Genomic DNA, 15784 nt, shown 5'->3' with positions numbered 1-15784 from the left:
AGCGACTCTAGACTACTCAACTTTTGTCTTCAAAATATACAAAAAGCTGTCTTAAAAAAAAACTTGTTTGAGAAAGAAACCAAATGGAGTATATATAGATTAATTGTGACTCTACAAGATGCCTCTCAATTTGGGTTGTGACTACACATAACTTGTGTCTTTTCACATGTTATCTATTGGATAATATTTCACTCAAATAAAGAATTATTTACATAACTAATAATTTTCCAACAACAATGAGGAGAAAAGTAGAACGAGAAGAAAGTGGGACACTAGTTACAATCACCGATTTTAGAAAAAAGTAGAATGATATTATTGCCCTTATATTTTGAGTACATTTATGTTTATGAAACTCCTAATAAAAATGGACGGTCAGATTTATCCCTCATGTAACACTAATAAGACGTGAGCTAATTTCGAACGTTCAAGTAAAGAGCTCATGTAGCAACAATTATATATTATGTTGAGATAGTGAAGTAACATTGAATCATGAAGTTCTTATCACTACCTCTCTCAATTTGTACTTTTCTCTCTGTAAGGGCAGTAGATGCTCTAATTCTACAAATAGATTTTTTTCAACACAAACTCAATTCTCCACTTTCCTTGTTTATCTTTACTAGGTTTGGCAATTTAACTTAGAAGTTTGAACCAACTTACCAACTCATGTTAGATTTTATAGAAGTTGTTTTATACTTAGTAACTTCTATTTCTAAAATTTAAACCGTGTGGCCTAATCAAAAGCAAGCAAGGAAGCTATGTGGGTACTTCCCTACTTTCTAAAATCAGTTAAAGCGGTTATCTACTCTTTCAGTCTTCTCCTCTACTTAAACTATTATAAATACTACTACTAAGATTCACACATTCTCCAAAACCAAGAGTAAGAATGAGTTCCCAACAACAGATAACCATTGAAGAACAATTCCAAACAACAATCTCCAAAACCAAGAGTATCCAAGAACTAATCAAAGTTGCAGATTTCTTTTCGACTGATTTCGATGCGGTCTATAAACGAGTCGATAATCTAAATCGATTACTTTTACATGTTTTATCCATCACCATTAATGACTCCTATGTTTATAAAACGGGAGATGCTTGTAACACCCTCACTTTATAGGGGTGCTATTAGCAAAAACGAGGGTGCCAATAGCAACACCCCTATAAAGCTTGAAAGCCCTTAACCCTTCCCGACCCTTTAATTTCTTTCCCCTTTTTTTTATTTCTTTTCTTCTCAATAGCTGGGAATTGAAAGAAGTAATACAACCTAGAGAGAGAAAGTGATTTCTAGAGAGAAGAAGTGTGGGAAAGTGAGGGAGCTTCAAAGGGTTACTAAAGGATTTGGTTTCTTCTTCTTGGTGCTACAAAAATCAAGTAGGTTTCTTCTTCCCTAGGGTTTATATAGCCCTCTTTAATTTTTAACCTAGTTTTGGATAGTAGTACTATAATAGCTTTGAACCATTGTTGTTTGCTAGGTTATCATCAACTTAGAACTAATTAATGATACCATAGATATATATTATGATTAGGAACTAATTACAACAACAACATAGTAACCCTAGATCATTATAGTTATATTAATGGAGTATACATATACCCGGACAGCAACCTAGGTTATTTAGGTTATATAAATATGGTGTATATATACACCCGGACAGCAGCCTAGATATTAAGAATTATTCGTGTTTATGTTATTGTTATTGATAATTGATTGTATGAGATTATTTGTGTGGCATTGGAGCATGAGTGCTACCAATAGTTGTGTGTGATATATTGCTTTAGGTTGTTAACCTAGAAAGCATAGGCTAGTCGGAACCAAGACTGGTTGGCTCGACATGTGAGTCGATTGCAAACACTAGTTATTTATGTGATATTAGATAACTTGGTGGACCATGATCTTGAGTTCCGTTAATGGAATGAACTAAGACTGGTTGGCACGACATGTGGATCGATTGCAAACACGGGTTTGTCAATGTGATATTGGACAACCCAGTGGACCAGGGGTTTGAGTTCAAATATGGATTGACGATTGTAATCCATAAGTAATCGGTGGTTGGCTCGCTTCCTGCTCATATGTGCTCGTGTTGCACGGATCCCCTTTTTGGGTAGGTATCCATAGTTGATGAAGAGGTCTAAGTCGATGCAAACACAAGATCATTCTTGTGGACCACATACTTCTAGTTTGAGAAGTAATTACCAACTAGAGGTTGGCTCGCCTCCTGCTCATATGTGAAGTGCTCGTGTTGCACTGTGCTCGTGTTGCACGGATCCCCTTTTTGGGTGGTATCCTTTGTCTATTGAGAGGTTTAAGACGATGCAAACATGAATGGTAAGTGACGCCATCTCGTGGACCTCAAAATTGGTTATGCCCCTCCAAAAGGGAAGTTGTATTGTATGAATCTCTTCAACCGTGTAACAGGTTGACTTCAATTGTGTTAGCACGAAAGGTGTAACATAATGGACTGTTATTATTGTTCTGTTGTTCGATACTTGGTTTTGTGTTGAATTGGTCTATTTAGACCTTAGGTAATTAGAAATCTACTAGCTGGGTTCTGACCCAGCCTACTATTTTTCAGGTGATAGAGATCGGGGAGCGCCACCAGCTTGATCCCAGTTCGTCAGCTCAGAGCTTCTTTCTTAGTTTTCGCTTTCGAGATTAGGTAGTTATTTGGAGTTTCACTTTCTAGATAGTTATTTGTTTCATTCGTTATTGTCCGACCTACGTGTCGATGATTCAGAACCATTATTTGAGTTAAGACAGTTTAATGGATTTCTTTTAGATGATTTATTGATTCTTATGAGCTTCACATTTGATATTATTTGTCTCTTTTGATGGATATATCGACTATGTTTACTGTTCTGCGGAGAAATGCTTTGAGTTTAGGTTTTCATGGCGGCCGACGTGGAAATCTAGATTTGGGGCGTTACAAAGTGGTATCAGAGCTCTAGGTTCATAAATCCTAGGATCAGTGTGCAGGGTTCAACCCCTCTAGGCGCATAGTACGTAGTAATTTTTGTACGGAACTCTTGACTGTCTAAGTTTTGACTTGGTTTCTCTTTTGGATTTGATTAGAGTTATGGTTAGCGAAGGGGCTACTGGTCGTGGCAGAGGTCGACGCAGTGCTCGCACCCGAGGGGGTGGTAGAGGTCGAGGTCGAGGTGTCCTACCTGAGGAAAGGGGTTCTACAGCACCAGAGGGTACACATGGACAGTCAGGGGGTCATGAGACTACAAATCCTAATCTGAACGGAGGAGAGACAGTGACAATTGATGCAGCCGCATTGCAAAATTTGATTAACATCGCAGCAGAGGCTCAAACAAGGGAACAAGCTCGGACGCAGAATCCGACACTAGAGACGGGAGGTCCTGTTGTGAATCTGAGGCCACCGACTGAGATGACCTGGTTGAAGTACTACCATGAGTTTATGAAAATGAAACCGCCAACATTTGATGGGACTGGAGGACCGGTAGAGGCATATGAATGGTGTAAGGAGATAGAGAGGATGTTCGTGGCGTTTGATTGCTCTGAGGAATATAAGCAGCGGATGGCAGTGTTCCAGTTGAAGAAGAATGCAGCTACTTGGTGGGACACTCAGTCTAGGCTAGTGGATCCGTTGAGGTTCACCTGGGAAGAATTTAAGAAGGTCTTCATGGAAAACTTTATTCCTTTCTCGGCACAACAAACACTTAAGAGGGAATTTCAGGAGTTGAAGCAAGGGGAGAATCAATCAGTTTTGGAGTATGAGAATGAGTTTCACAGACTCTCCCTCTTCGCTACTCAACTAATTCCCACAGAGGAGGAAAAGATTGAGAGGTTTGTCAATGGGTTGCGTGACAACATTGCTAGGTACATTGCAGGGCAACCTAGTTTCGACACCTATCAGAAGGTGGTTTCTTGTGCTAAGGTTCACGATGCTCGGATACAGGAGGCAAAGAAGCAGAGAGGAATCAAAGTGCAAAGCAAGGGTGAACAAAAGGGGAACAATAGCAGTTATGGGAAGGTTGGTTGGAATCAGCGCAACAACTATAATGGTCAACGGGATGGTAAGAGGCCTCGGATCGAGGGAGGCAACAGGGATATGACAGTGGTGACTACAGGTAGGCAACCGCCAGTGGCTAATGTTGATGGTGTGGAACAGAGACCATTTAGAGGAGTTTGTTTTAATTGTCAGGAAGTAGGACACAGGTCTTTTGATTGTCCGAGGAGGACTAGAGCTCAGATAGGAAATCAGGGGCGTCATCATGAGCGTAACCCGCAGGGCAGACCACAGGGACGTGGGCAACAACCACAGTTGAATGCCATCCTTCCTAGAGATGACCGCGCACCTACTGATGTGGTGGAAGGTACATTCCTTATTCATACTAGAATGGGTAAAATTTTATTTGATCCTGGTGCCATGGGCACATTTATCTCTGTTTCTTTTGTTCGTAAGTTACCCATAGAGTTAGATAGATGTGGGAGATCTTTTTCGGTGTCTTCTGCTTGGGGTGGTTTGATTGTGATAGACCACATCTGTAAGGGGTGTATCATTAGATTGGGTGAGCGAGACTTCGCTGCAGACCTTTTTGTGCTTGAGTTGGTGCGGTATGATGTGATTTTAGGCATGGATTGGCTTGCCTCATACCATGCACTTGTGGACTGTTATGCCAAGACAGTCACATTTTCTCTTCCAAGGGAAGAAGTGTTTACAGTGTCAGCGTTGACTTGTCAGATGAGAGAGGTTCACCTGAGTCACGTAGAGCTAGAAGAGCATCCGGTAATGAGTGAGGGGCTTGATAGTATTGATGTGGTTAGTGAGTACCACGATGTGTTCAGAGATGTACCAGGGTTGCCACCACGCAGAGAGGTTGACTTCTGCATTCAGTTGGAACCGGGTACTAAACCTATAGCCCGAACTCCTTATCGAATGGCTTCGATAGAACTGCGAGAGCTTAAGGACCAGATTCAGAAATTACTAGATCAGGGGTTCATACGTCAGAGTAGTTCTCCTTGGGGTGCACCCGTTCTTTTTGTTAAAAAGAAAGATGGGTCAATGAGGTTGTGTATTGATTATAGAGAGCTCAATAAAGTTACTGTGAAGAATAAATATCCTTTACCAAGGATTGACGATCTGTTCGATCAACTAAGAGGGACCAAGTGGTTCTCTAAGATTGACTTGAGGTCAGGGTACCATCAGTTACGAGTCCGAGAGGAGGACATTCCTAAGACGGCATTTGTGACACGTTATGGTTCGTATGAGTTTCTTGTTATGTCTTTCGGTTTGACTAACGCTCCTGCAGTGTTTATGGACCTCATGAATCGGGTGTTCAGGGACTTCTTGGATAAATTTGTCATTGTCTTTATTGATGACATTCTTATCTACTCCAAGACTAAGGAGGATCATGAAGATCACTTGAGGTTAGTGTTAGAGAGACTGATGGAACATCAGTTATATGCAAAGTTCGAGAAATGTGATTTTTGGCAAGAGGAAGTAAAATTCCTAGGCCATGTTATTTCGAAGGACGGAGTATTGGTTGACCCTTCTAAGGTTGAAGCTGTGCTTAATTGGAAGCAGCCTACCTCGGTTACTGAGATTCGCAGTTTTCTGGGATTGGCTGGGTATTATCGACGGTTCATCAAGGGGTTCTCAAGTATTGCAGGACCTTTGACGAATCTTACAAAGAAGGGAGTGACATTCTCATGGGATACGAAGTGTGATGAGGCTTTCAAAGAACTTAAAACGAAGTTGACTACGGCACCGGTGTTGGTCATTCCAGAGAGTGGCACCAGATTTATGATTTATACAGATGCTTCTATTCAGGGTTTAGGGTGTGTATTGATGCAAAAAGATAAAGTGGTTGCTTATGCTTCTAGGCAGTTGAGGCCACATGAGCAAAACTATCCAACTCATGACTTAGAGTTGGCAGCTATAGTGTTTGCTTTGAAGATTTGGAGGCACTATCTGTATGGTGAGAAGTTCGATCTCTTTACTGATCATAAGAGCCTCAAGTATCTCTTCTCACAAAAGGAGTTGAACATGCGTCAGCGCAGGTGGTTGGAGTTGATGAAGGATTATAACTTCACGTTGCAATACCACCCGGGTAAGGCAAATGTGGTAGCCGATGCACTAAGCCGACAACCGAGGGGTATCGTGGCAACATTGATGATGAACCAGTGGAAGATGTTGGAGGATGTAGCAACATACGACATTGACGTGGTTGGGTCAGGAATTGACTCGTTATTTCTGGGTAGTATGGTTGTTAGACCGTCTTTGTTGAATCGTATTGTGGATGCCCAAATTGATGATGAGTGGTGCCAGAAACAGGTTTCGTTAATGCAAGAGACTGAGACTGAGTTCAGTACCGGGCAGGACGACGTATTGAGATTTCGAGGGAGACTATATGTACCGGCAGATCCGGTCTTGAGACGGGATATATTAGATGAAGCACACCGAAGTAAGTACACAGTTCACCCCGGGGGTAACAAGATGTACAAAGACTTGAAGAGGCAGTACTGGTGGTCAGGGATGAAGAAAGATGTTGCGGAGTATGTGAGGAAGTGTAATGTGTGTCAGATGGTGAAAGCGGAAAATCGACATCCATCCGGACTCTTGGAACCGTTGCCCATTCCGGAGTGGAAATGGGAGAATATATCAATGGACTTCGTCACGGGTTTACCGCGATCTAGTAGAGGCTTTGACGCTATTTGGGTGATAGTTGACAGGTTGACGAAGTCGGCTCACTTCCTACCAGTGAAGACGACAGATAGTGGGGACCGACTGACACAGTTTTACATTAAGGAGATTGTCAGGTTACACGGAGTTCCGGTGTCTATTGTTTCAGACAGAGACTCGTCCTTTACTTCACGGTTTTGGAAGAGTTTCCAAACTTCTATGGGGACATCTTTACATTTCAGTACAGCTTTTCACCCTCAGACTGATGGGCAGACAGAGCGAGTTAACAGAGTACTTGAAGATATGTTGAGATGCTCAATACTAGATCTTGGAGGGAGTTGGCAAGATCATTTGCCTTTGGTAGAATTCGCATATAATAATAGTTACCAATCTAGTATTGGCATGGCACCTTTTGAGGCATTATATGGGAGACCTTGTCGGTCACCATTGTGTTGGACAGAGGCAGGTGACGCTAAACTAGAAGGACCAGAGGTGATTCGGGACACTTCTGAGAAAATTGTTTTAATTCGAAGTAGGCTCCAAGCAGCTCAAAGTCGTCAAAAGAGTTATGCCGACAACCGACGAAGGGATTTGGAGTTTATTGTTGGAGATGAGGTTTTGTTGAAGGTGTCACCTATGAAAGGTATTTTGCGATTTGGTAAGAAAGGAAAGTTGGCTCCTAGATATATTGGACCTTTCAGAATAGTTGAGAAGGTGGGAAAAGTAGCCTATCGTCTTGAATTGCCTGCAAGCTTCACAGGAGTCCACAATGTCTTTCATATTTCGATGCTTCGAAAACATGTGAGAGATGGAGATCAACATTCAGTGATAGATTACCATGATTTGGAGCTCCAGCCAAATGTGTCATATGAGGAGGAACCAGTTCGTATCATTGATCGTAGAGAGCATGTTCTTCGCCAAAAGACGATTCCCATGGTCAAGGTTCAGTGGCATCACCACAATGACAAGGAAGTTACTTGGGAGCGTGAGGATGATATGCAACTCCGTTATCCTCATCTTTTCCTCTGATTAGGTACGTTCAATTTCGAGGACGAAATTTCCTTTTAGGAGGGGAGATTGTAACACCCTCACTTTATAGGGGTGCTATTAGCAAAAACGAGGGTGCCAATAGCAACACCCCTATAAAGCTTGAAAGCCCTTAACCCTTCCCGACCCTTTAATTTCTTTCCCCTTTTTTTTATTTCTTTTCTTCTCAATAGCTGGGAATTGAAAGAAGTAATACAACCTAGAGAGAGAAAGTGATTTCTAGAGAGAAGAAGTGTGGGAAAGTGAGGGAGCTTCAAAGGGTTACTAAAGGATTTGGTTTCTTCTTCTTGGTGCTACAAAAATCAAGTAGGTTTCTTCTTCCCTAGGGTTTATATAGCCCTCTTTAATTTTTAACCTAGTTTTGGATAGTAGTACTATAATAGCTTTGAACCATTGTTGTTTGCTAGGTTATCATCAACTTAGAACTAATTAATGATACCATAGATATATATTATGATTAGGAACTAATTACAACAACAACATAGTAACCCTAGATCATTATAGTTATATTAATGGAGTATACATATACCCGGACAACAACCTAGGTTATTTAGGTTATATAAATATGGTGTATATATACACCCGGACAGCAGCCTAGATATTAAGAATTATTCGTGTTTATGTTATTGTTATTGATAATTGATTGTATGAGATTATTTGTGTGGCATTGGAGCATGAGTGCTACCAATAGTTGTGTGTGATATATTGCTTTAGGTTGTTAACCTAGAAAGCATAGGCTAGTCGGAACCAAGACTGGTTGGCTCGACATGTGAGTCGATTGCAAACACTAGTTATTTATGTGATATTAGATAACTTGGTGGACCATGATCTTGAGTTCCGTTAATGGAATGAACTAAGACTGGTTGGCACGACATGTGGATCGATTGCAAACACGGGTTTGTCAATGTGATATTGGACAACCCAGTGGACCAGGGGTTTGAGTTCAAATATGGATTGACGATTGTAATCCATAAGTAATCGGTGGTTGGCTCGCTTCCTGCTCATATGTGCTCGTGTTGCACGGATCCCCTTTTTGGGTAGGTATCCATAGTTGATGAAGAGGTCTAAGTCGATGCAAACACAAGATCATTCTTGTGGACCACATACTTCTAGTTTGAGAAGTAATTACCAACTAGAGGTTGGCTCGCCTCCTGCTCATATGTGAAGTGCTCGTGTTGCACTGTGCTCGTGTTGCACGGATCCCCTTTTTGGGTGGTATCCTTTGTCTATTGAGAGGTTTAAGACGATGCAAACATGAATGGTAAGTGACGCCATCTCGTGGACCTCAAAATTGGTTATGCCCCTCCAAAAGGGAAGTTGTATTGTATGAATCTCTTCAACCGTGTAACAGGTTGACTTCAATTGTGTTAGCACGAAAGGTGTAACATAATGGACTGTTATTATTGTTCTGTTGTTCGATACTTGGTTTTGTGTTGAATTGGTCTATTTAGACCTTAGGTAATTAGAAATCTACTAGCTGGGTTCTGACCCAGCCTACTATTTTTCAGGTGATAGAGATCGGGGAGCGCCACCAGCTTGATCCCAGTTCGTCAGCTCAGAGCTTCTTTCTTAGTTTTCGCTTTCGAGATTAGGTAGTTATTTGGAGTTTCACTTTCTAGATAGTTATTTGTTTCATTCGTTATTGTCCGACCTACGTGTCGATGATTCAGAACCATTATTTGAGTTAAGACAGTTTAATGGATTTCTTTTAGATGATTTATTGATTCTTATGAGCTTCACATTTGATATTATTTGTCTCTTTTGATGGATATATCGACTATGTTTACTGTTCTGCGGAGAAATGCTTTGAGTTTAGGTTTTCATGGCGGCCGACGTGGAAATCTAGATTTGGGGCGTTACAATGCTAGAGTTACAAAGGATTTTGACAAAAGAAAGTTACCAGCTGATGTGGCGGTTGTGATATTCATCTCTCAACGGCCTAGATTTGGTCAAAGTTTCAAACCACAACCGCCACATAGCTGGGAACTATCTTTTGTCAAAATCTTTTGTAACTTTAGCATTTCCCTTATAAAACTCCCCTCAATTCCATTATCCCTCAACTCTCTAAAAATCTTACTTATACCCATAAATTTGTTCTTGCACGATCGAATTGTTTCTTAATGATCACTAACTTCAAAACCCGAACAGTTTTAGACATTCTTGATGATTCTAATGCCGATTTGAATTGGTTTATTGAACTTTTTCGTTATTCCAGAAGAACTGATCGAGCTTCCATCTTTTGTCGTGTTTGTGTTCCTCCTGTATCTGTGAAGACCCCAGATCTTTCTTTGATTTGGTTTTATATATCTTTAATTCAAATGGGTTCTTTGTCGGATGGAATCAAAGCTTCGAAACGTCTCGCTTCACTTACCTACAAAAATAATCCGAACAAGAGAATTGTTATTAAAGAAGGTGGGATTTCTCCATTATTAAAACTATTGAAGGAAAGACGTTCTTTCCGTGCTCAGATTGCTTCTTTGTTTCTTCTTTCTAGTTTGGCCACAGAAAAGAATGCAGTCAAACAACTTGTGTGGGAAGATGGAATTCAATTGATTCTTAAAGCTCAATCTAGTTCTTCGTTTGAAGTTCGATTTCAAGCTACCGAATTGATTTCAATAATTGTAGAGAAAATGTCGGTTGTCCGAAAAGAGTTTCGTAAGAAACTCCAATCAATACGATCGGCTCATTGTTGTCCATTATCAGCAAGAACGGTTCGAGTTCAAACATGAAGATTAACTGTTCTATAGCTTTGTGGATGCTCTTGGGGGAGTAAATCAAACAGCAAATAGATTAATGGAAGCAAATGGACTACTTCAATTGGCTAGACTTATTGAGTTTTGATTAAGAAGATTATAGATAAATTAGAAGTTATTTACTTTCCTAATTCATGTTTATCATTATTATCACCTTTGAAGAATTAATCAATCAATTTTATGAATTATCTTTATTTTATGTGTTTATTTAGTTAGTTTATCACCGTTTTAATGGTGGATTCCATTACCTTAACGTTTCCCCAACAATTTATATCATAAGCTCAATTGTTCGACGTTTATAATGGAGATTGCTATTATTTTAGAATTTGATTTCGATTTTCTGGCAGCATTCAAGGTTAATTATAATGCCTTTGAAATACTTTATTAAGTTTTAAGGGTAATTGATTCTAATGAAAGTTCAAAATTTCAAATTATCCCTATTAAGTCGATTGGTTCTTTAGCTAAAATCTTCACTTTGATAGAAATTGGTGTAATTAATCTACTACAGCGACAACTTAGCGAGAACAATGAAGAAATTAGTACTGAAATCGTTATGGCTTTGGGGAAGTTTGTTTGCTCATATAAGCTCAATATTCGAAGCCCATTCTCGAATTCAAAGGAGTTCCATCTCTCCTGAAATTAATATTAATAATTGTCCAAGTGGGAAACTGTTGGAATTTTTCTACAATTATCAACTAAAATCAGAAATTAATTCTATGATATTTGAATTTAAAATTTATGTATAGTAGTTATATCTTTTGATATATTACTTGGGGAGATATCTCTTTTTGTGAAAAAGTTTTTCTACTTGAAAAGAGTCATTTTGTTTTCTATAAATAATGTTTTCTCTATACACATTTTGATGAATCGAAAACCATGTAAAAACTATGTCGGATTATCCTTTGCCATGTTCAATATGTTCTAATGCTCCTTAAGTGAAATCTCCACTTATTTGTTTACCGAAGACAATTTTTCTAACAAGAGCACCACCAAGTTTCTCGGGGACGAATTATTATACTTGATTTCGAATATGAAGGTTGAGTGATTTCACAACTTTATCTTCTTGTTGTTTATGTATAATCTTTCCTCCTCCATTGATATTTTCTTCTTATCATAGAGTGAGAAACTTGGTATCCCGGACTCAGTCGTTAATGATATTGTTCTTGCTTTTGATACACAGGCCCAAGCTCAACATGTACAAAATTTAGTCATGGCGAATGCTTTACGAGTCCACCCAAAAAGTTCCGCCACGTACTAAGTTTGAGCAATCCAGGCTCTAGAAACTCTCGCAAGCGATGTGAGACTATCATAATCCCCTACTCTCAAGGAGGAGTCGTCATCGGCATCGACTCTGATATCACATGCAAAGCCTAAGCATTAGCAGTTAACGATATAGTTCCTGATTTCGACATTCAAGCACAAACACAACCGGTGCGAAGTTTTGTTTTTGGAAAAGACTCCACAACTCCACCTAAAAGACTACGCTACTTACTGTGCTTTAGCGTACACTTAAAGCGTAGACTACAGATACTCGCGAGCGACCCCTAGGCCCTACTTGTACCTGTTGTTTTTATGGAAAGTTCTATTGCCGCCCCTTAATAGTGTTGATAGCGCCTCTCCACCGTCTGATTTAGGTTATCGATTCGACCAACCGTTTTCAACTCGGGAATTCTAGAACCAAAACCAGTTCAATCCCACCGTCAATGATCGTCTTCAGTAGTGGTGTAAAGATTCTACCGATTAGTATGAATCTCTTAAACCCTCAAACCCAATTGAGTTAAAAATTTGAACTATCAATTTTTTTTTTCTTCTAGGGTTTTCAATTTGAAGAAATGTTGGGAAACACCATGATGAAATCTTTCTTGTACGCCTCTTCTACAACTGTGTTTTCAAAGACAAGTCATTTAATCACCAGGAACACATTAGGGTTTTTTAGTTACTATTCATCGTCATGGAATAGAAGGATGAATGATACTGGTAGTAGTATTAAAGCCATTAAGTTGGGTATCTGTTTTACTAATAGATTTCGTGTTCAATGTTATTCTTCTACTTCTCCCAGAATAACCCATTCTAAAAAATCAAAGAAATCTAATCCTGAAGCTGAAATCAATGAAGAGAAAGACCCATTCTTTGTTATCCGAAAAGGAGATATCATTGGCATTTACAAGAGTTTATCTGATTGCCAAGCTCAAGTTGGAAATTGGGTAAATCTCTCTTAAACCCTAGATTGTAGTTTTTGTTATGTGTTATAACTTTTGTTACAGATAGAAAGTAGATGGTAATGCAATACTTGTGATTGTTTATAGGTTTACGATCCTTCTGTGAGTGTATTTAAAGGGTATTCTTTGCCGAAGGAGACTGAGGAATATCTTGGCTCACGAGGTCTTCGGAATTCCCTTTATACTGTCAACGCAGTCGATGTAAATAAGGATGTCTTTGGGGAGCTTGTACACTGTCCATTTCAGGTGAGATGCTTGAAAATTGTTTGTTCCTTTCGTAACAACAATAGGTGAATATATGTTACTTTTCATCCTGTTTCGGTATGTTGATAATATATCCCTGTGAAATTAGCCTATGTTTGGGTTGAAAACATGAAACTTGTGGCGCTCGTTAAGACTAAGACGGAGAAGTACATATTGATATGAGGATATTTCGTTTTAACCGTTCACCTATATTCTAACTGCGAAGCTGGAAGTACATATTGGATTTTTGTTTTCAACCGTTCAACCTTTTGGATTATCTTTCGTTTTCTTGCTGGATGTTGGGAGGCATTACGAAGCTATCCTGACGAAAAAGAAACCAAGATGCTAAGATATCTTCTTGCTTTACCATCATGTCTTGCTTATTCCGGCTTAACTGCCATGTTTCTTCCTTCTTTTCATTTTCTTTCATAAAATTACAATATTCAACTCTCACTCTTACCGCTTTTCGTCAATATAAGTCTTCTTATATTTATGGTTGTGAACTTGTGCTCATATTTGGCTAATTAATCTGTCTTGTTTGTAGGATCCATTTTCCGAAAAGGCTTCCCCTTCAAAGATATCACAAGTGTCGAAACTAAGCAATAACTCTGTAAGTGAAAAGTCGAATATCTCTTTGTTGGAATGTCTGTGTTGAAAAACATTACTATATTCTCAATTAAATATCAATTAAAAAAGCTTTTGCTCTTTCAAAATTTGGTCTTTTGTCATCAATCGTTGTCATCCTATCAAAGTCTCCTATTGATGTATTTGTTACTTGTGAGGAACTGTTGTACTGAATCTTGTTTATGGAGACCATATAGATGCCTATTCCATCATCACAGCGTTTTCCTGCAAGCACCAGAAAGTTGGAGTGAAGCTCGAATAGATAATAATGGTGGAAGATCAAAATGTTGTAACTGTTATCTATCATTATCCAGCATTAAATTTGACCTCCTCTGTTGTACACAGGCGTCATGTATTCTTGAGTTTGATGGTGCTTCAAAGGGAAACCCAGGACTAGCTGGTGCTGGAGCAATACTGCGAACTGAAGACGGAAAGCTGGTACATGGTTCTTTTCTATTTGAACAAGCTTATCTTTGCATTTGACAGACTTCGTTATTATCCCTTGACTCCCTTCCCTTACGTGGTATAGCTTTCTCACTCTATGTTGTGTTCAGCTCTGTCGGTTACGTGAAGGTGTAGGCATTGCAACCAACAATGTTGCTGAATATCGAGCAATGATTTTAGGATTAAAACAAGCGCTTAAGAAAGGGTTTAAACGGATTTCTGTAAAAGGTGATTCTAAACTCGCATATATGCAGGTTCGTTATTTCTCCATGTAGGTTCTAGTTCACTTAAATAACCTCTCGTCGGTTGGATTTCGCGAGAACCATTCTGCTATTTGACATGATATGCTTATTCTCTTTTGATGCTCCTTAATCAGGTAATGGGTCATTGGAAAACAAAGAGTGATAACTTGATAACTTTGTCAAAGGAAGCTAAAGAGCTCAAACTTAAGTTTGACTCTTTCGAGATCCGACATGTTCTGAGGGTATAACCTCGCACCTATGCTTCCTCACTGTTCCTTACTTCCTGCACTGTATTTATCTTTTAACGTGAAAGAGTTTGGCATTCTCTAAGGCCCTGAAATTAGGATGCGAGCACCTCGATTAGCTGTTAAGAGTGGTTCATCATAAACTACACATACTCATCTGTTTTCTCTGTTTCGTTAAGTTGATTACTTGATTTTAATGCCCATTCTGACATATTTCTCTCTGGGCTTCTCTTAGGAATTTACCCCGGAGGCTGATGAACAAGCCAACAAGGCTGTTTTTCTTGAGGATGGTCAAGTTGAGGAGGATTACGAGTAGTAGCTCGAATGCCTAAAAACGCGTTTTTACGCCTTGATGCGGTTTTCTTTGACAATGCGAGGAGGTGTCTCGAGGCGGTAAAGAGGCGTGGCTTCAATCGTATATATTTTAATATAGTTATAGTATTATATTCTATCAATAGTATTTTTTTTCTATTTAGTTTGTTAGTAGTACTGTAGAAAAATAATTTTTTATTAGTAAAGTTAAAGTTTATGAATGCTTTCGGTCACTTTTACCCTTTTGACTACTTCTCGAAGTTAACGAACAACAAAAATAGTTACTACAACACCGAGGCGTAAGTTTTAATGCGGTCCACCTATATTTTGCCTCGAGGCGTTTGCACATCTTATGAGCCTTTTAAACATTGGCTCAAATACTTGTATCCCACTTTCCTCAAGCATCAACTCCACCTGCTTTGTTCAGCTCAATTTTCTGTAGCCTCCAGGACAGGTTTGGCCGACAACTTTACGCATCATTAAATGACTCTATCGTTATGGTAGCTGCTGGGCACAAAGCGCATATACATACACTTTAGTGTTGAAAATTCTGCGGGGTGGCCTCGGCAAACTCGGTGTGTGCTGAAGATTTTGTGCAGTTGGCTTCGACAGACTCAGTGTGTGCCGAAGACTTTTTGGGGTTGTTTCGACAGACTCGATGTGTATCACGGATTACGTGGGTTTGGCCTCAACAGACTTCGTGTGTAAGATCTTGAGGTTTCTTGTGGTCGCAAAGGAAATGACTTCTTGAACGAGTTCGTCATAATCTGTTACCTGTGATTAATTCGTATACATTGACATTCAATTACTACAAATTGTTTACATCTATTTCAGTCTAACTTCTTGACTTCATGCTAGGAACCCATTGAAGCAGTGTTGCTTCTTTTACACGAAAAAATATAGAGGGTGATCCCACATGTAAACTTTGTGCATACAAACTTCTTACAAGATACTATCGTATGTGGATTTGGCGGGGGCTAACCCTCTTGCTCTTGCCCAGCCACCTAC

General features: G+C 39.4%; 2 protein-coding genes across 3 annotated transcripts; both read left to right on the top strand.

Annotated features, from left to right (window-relative positions):
- The first annotated feature begins 1112 nt into the window (after positions 1-1112).
- LOC147542779 (uncharacterized) lies at positions 1113-9433 on the top strand. 2 transcript variants are annotated; one of them, XM_086633851.1, is made up of 4 exons: positions 1113-1368; positions 2571-2654; positions 3068-4338; positions 9203-9433. In XM_086633851.1, the coding sequence occupies exons 3-4, from the start codon at positions 3072-3074 to the stop codon at positions 9232-9234; spliced, it is 1299 nt and encodes a 432-aa protein (XP_086489977.1). In that variant the 5' UTR covers positions 1113-1368; positions 2571-2654; positions 3068-3071; the 3' UTR covers positions 9235-9433. The 2 variants fall into 2 exon arrangements, 1 of the variants encoding a protein (XP_086489977.1); XR_015223284.1 differs by lacking the exons at positions 1113-1368; positions 2571-2654; positions 3068-4338 and adding an exon at positions 7578-8000.
- Positions 9434-12031: 2598 nt separating this feature from the next.
- On the top strand, positions 12032-14997 carry LOC147542778 (uncharacterized). The gene is made up of 7 exons (XM_086637834.1): positions 12032-12651; positions 12754-12912; positions 13454-13519; positions 13879-13971; positions 14088-14231; positions 14354-14461; positions 14700-14997. Exons 1-7 carry the CDS (start codon positions 12280-12282, stop codon positions 14778-14780), a joined length of 1023 nt encoding a protein of 340 aa, XP_086493960.1. The 5' UTR covers positions 12032-12279; the 3' UTR covers positions 14781-14997.
- Positions 14998-15784: the final 787 nt, after the last annotated feature.

Source organism: Eschscholzia californica, unplaced genomic scaffold, assembly GCF_041429995.1.
Source record: "Eschscholzia californica isolate CP2 unplaced genomic scaffold, dmEscCali1.0.p SCAF_4, whole genome shotgun sequence".
Classification (NCBI taxonomy): Eukaryota; Viridiplantae; Streptophyta; class Magnoliopsida; order Ranunculales; family Papaveraceae; genus Eschscholzia; species Eschscholzia californica.
Note: the sequence above shows the minus strand (reverse complement) of the source record. Positions and strands in the feature narration are given on the sequence as shown.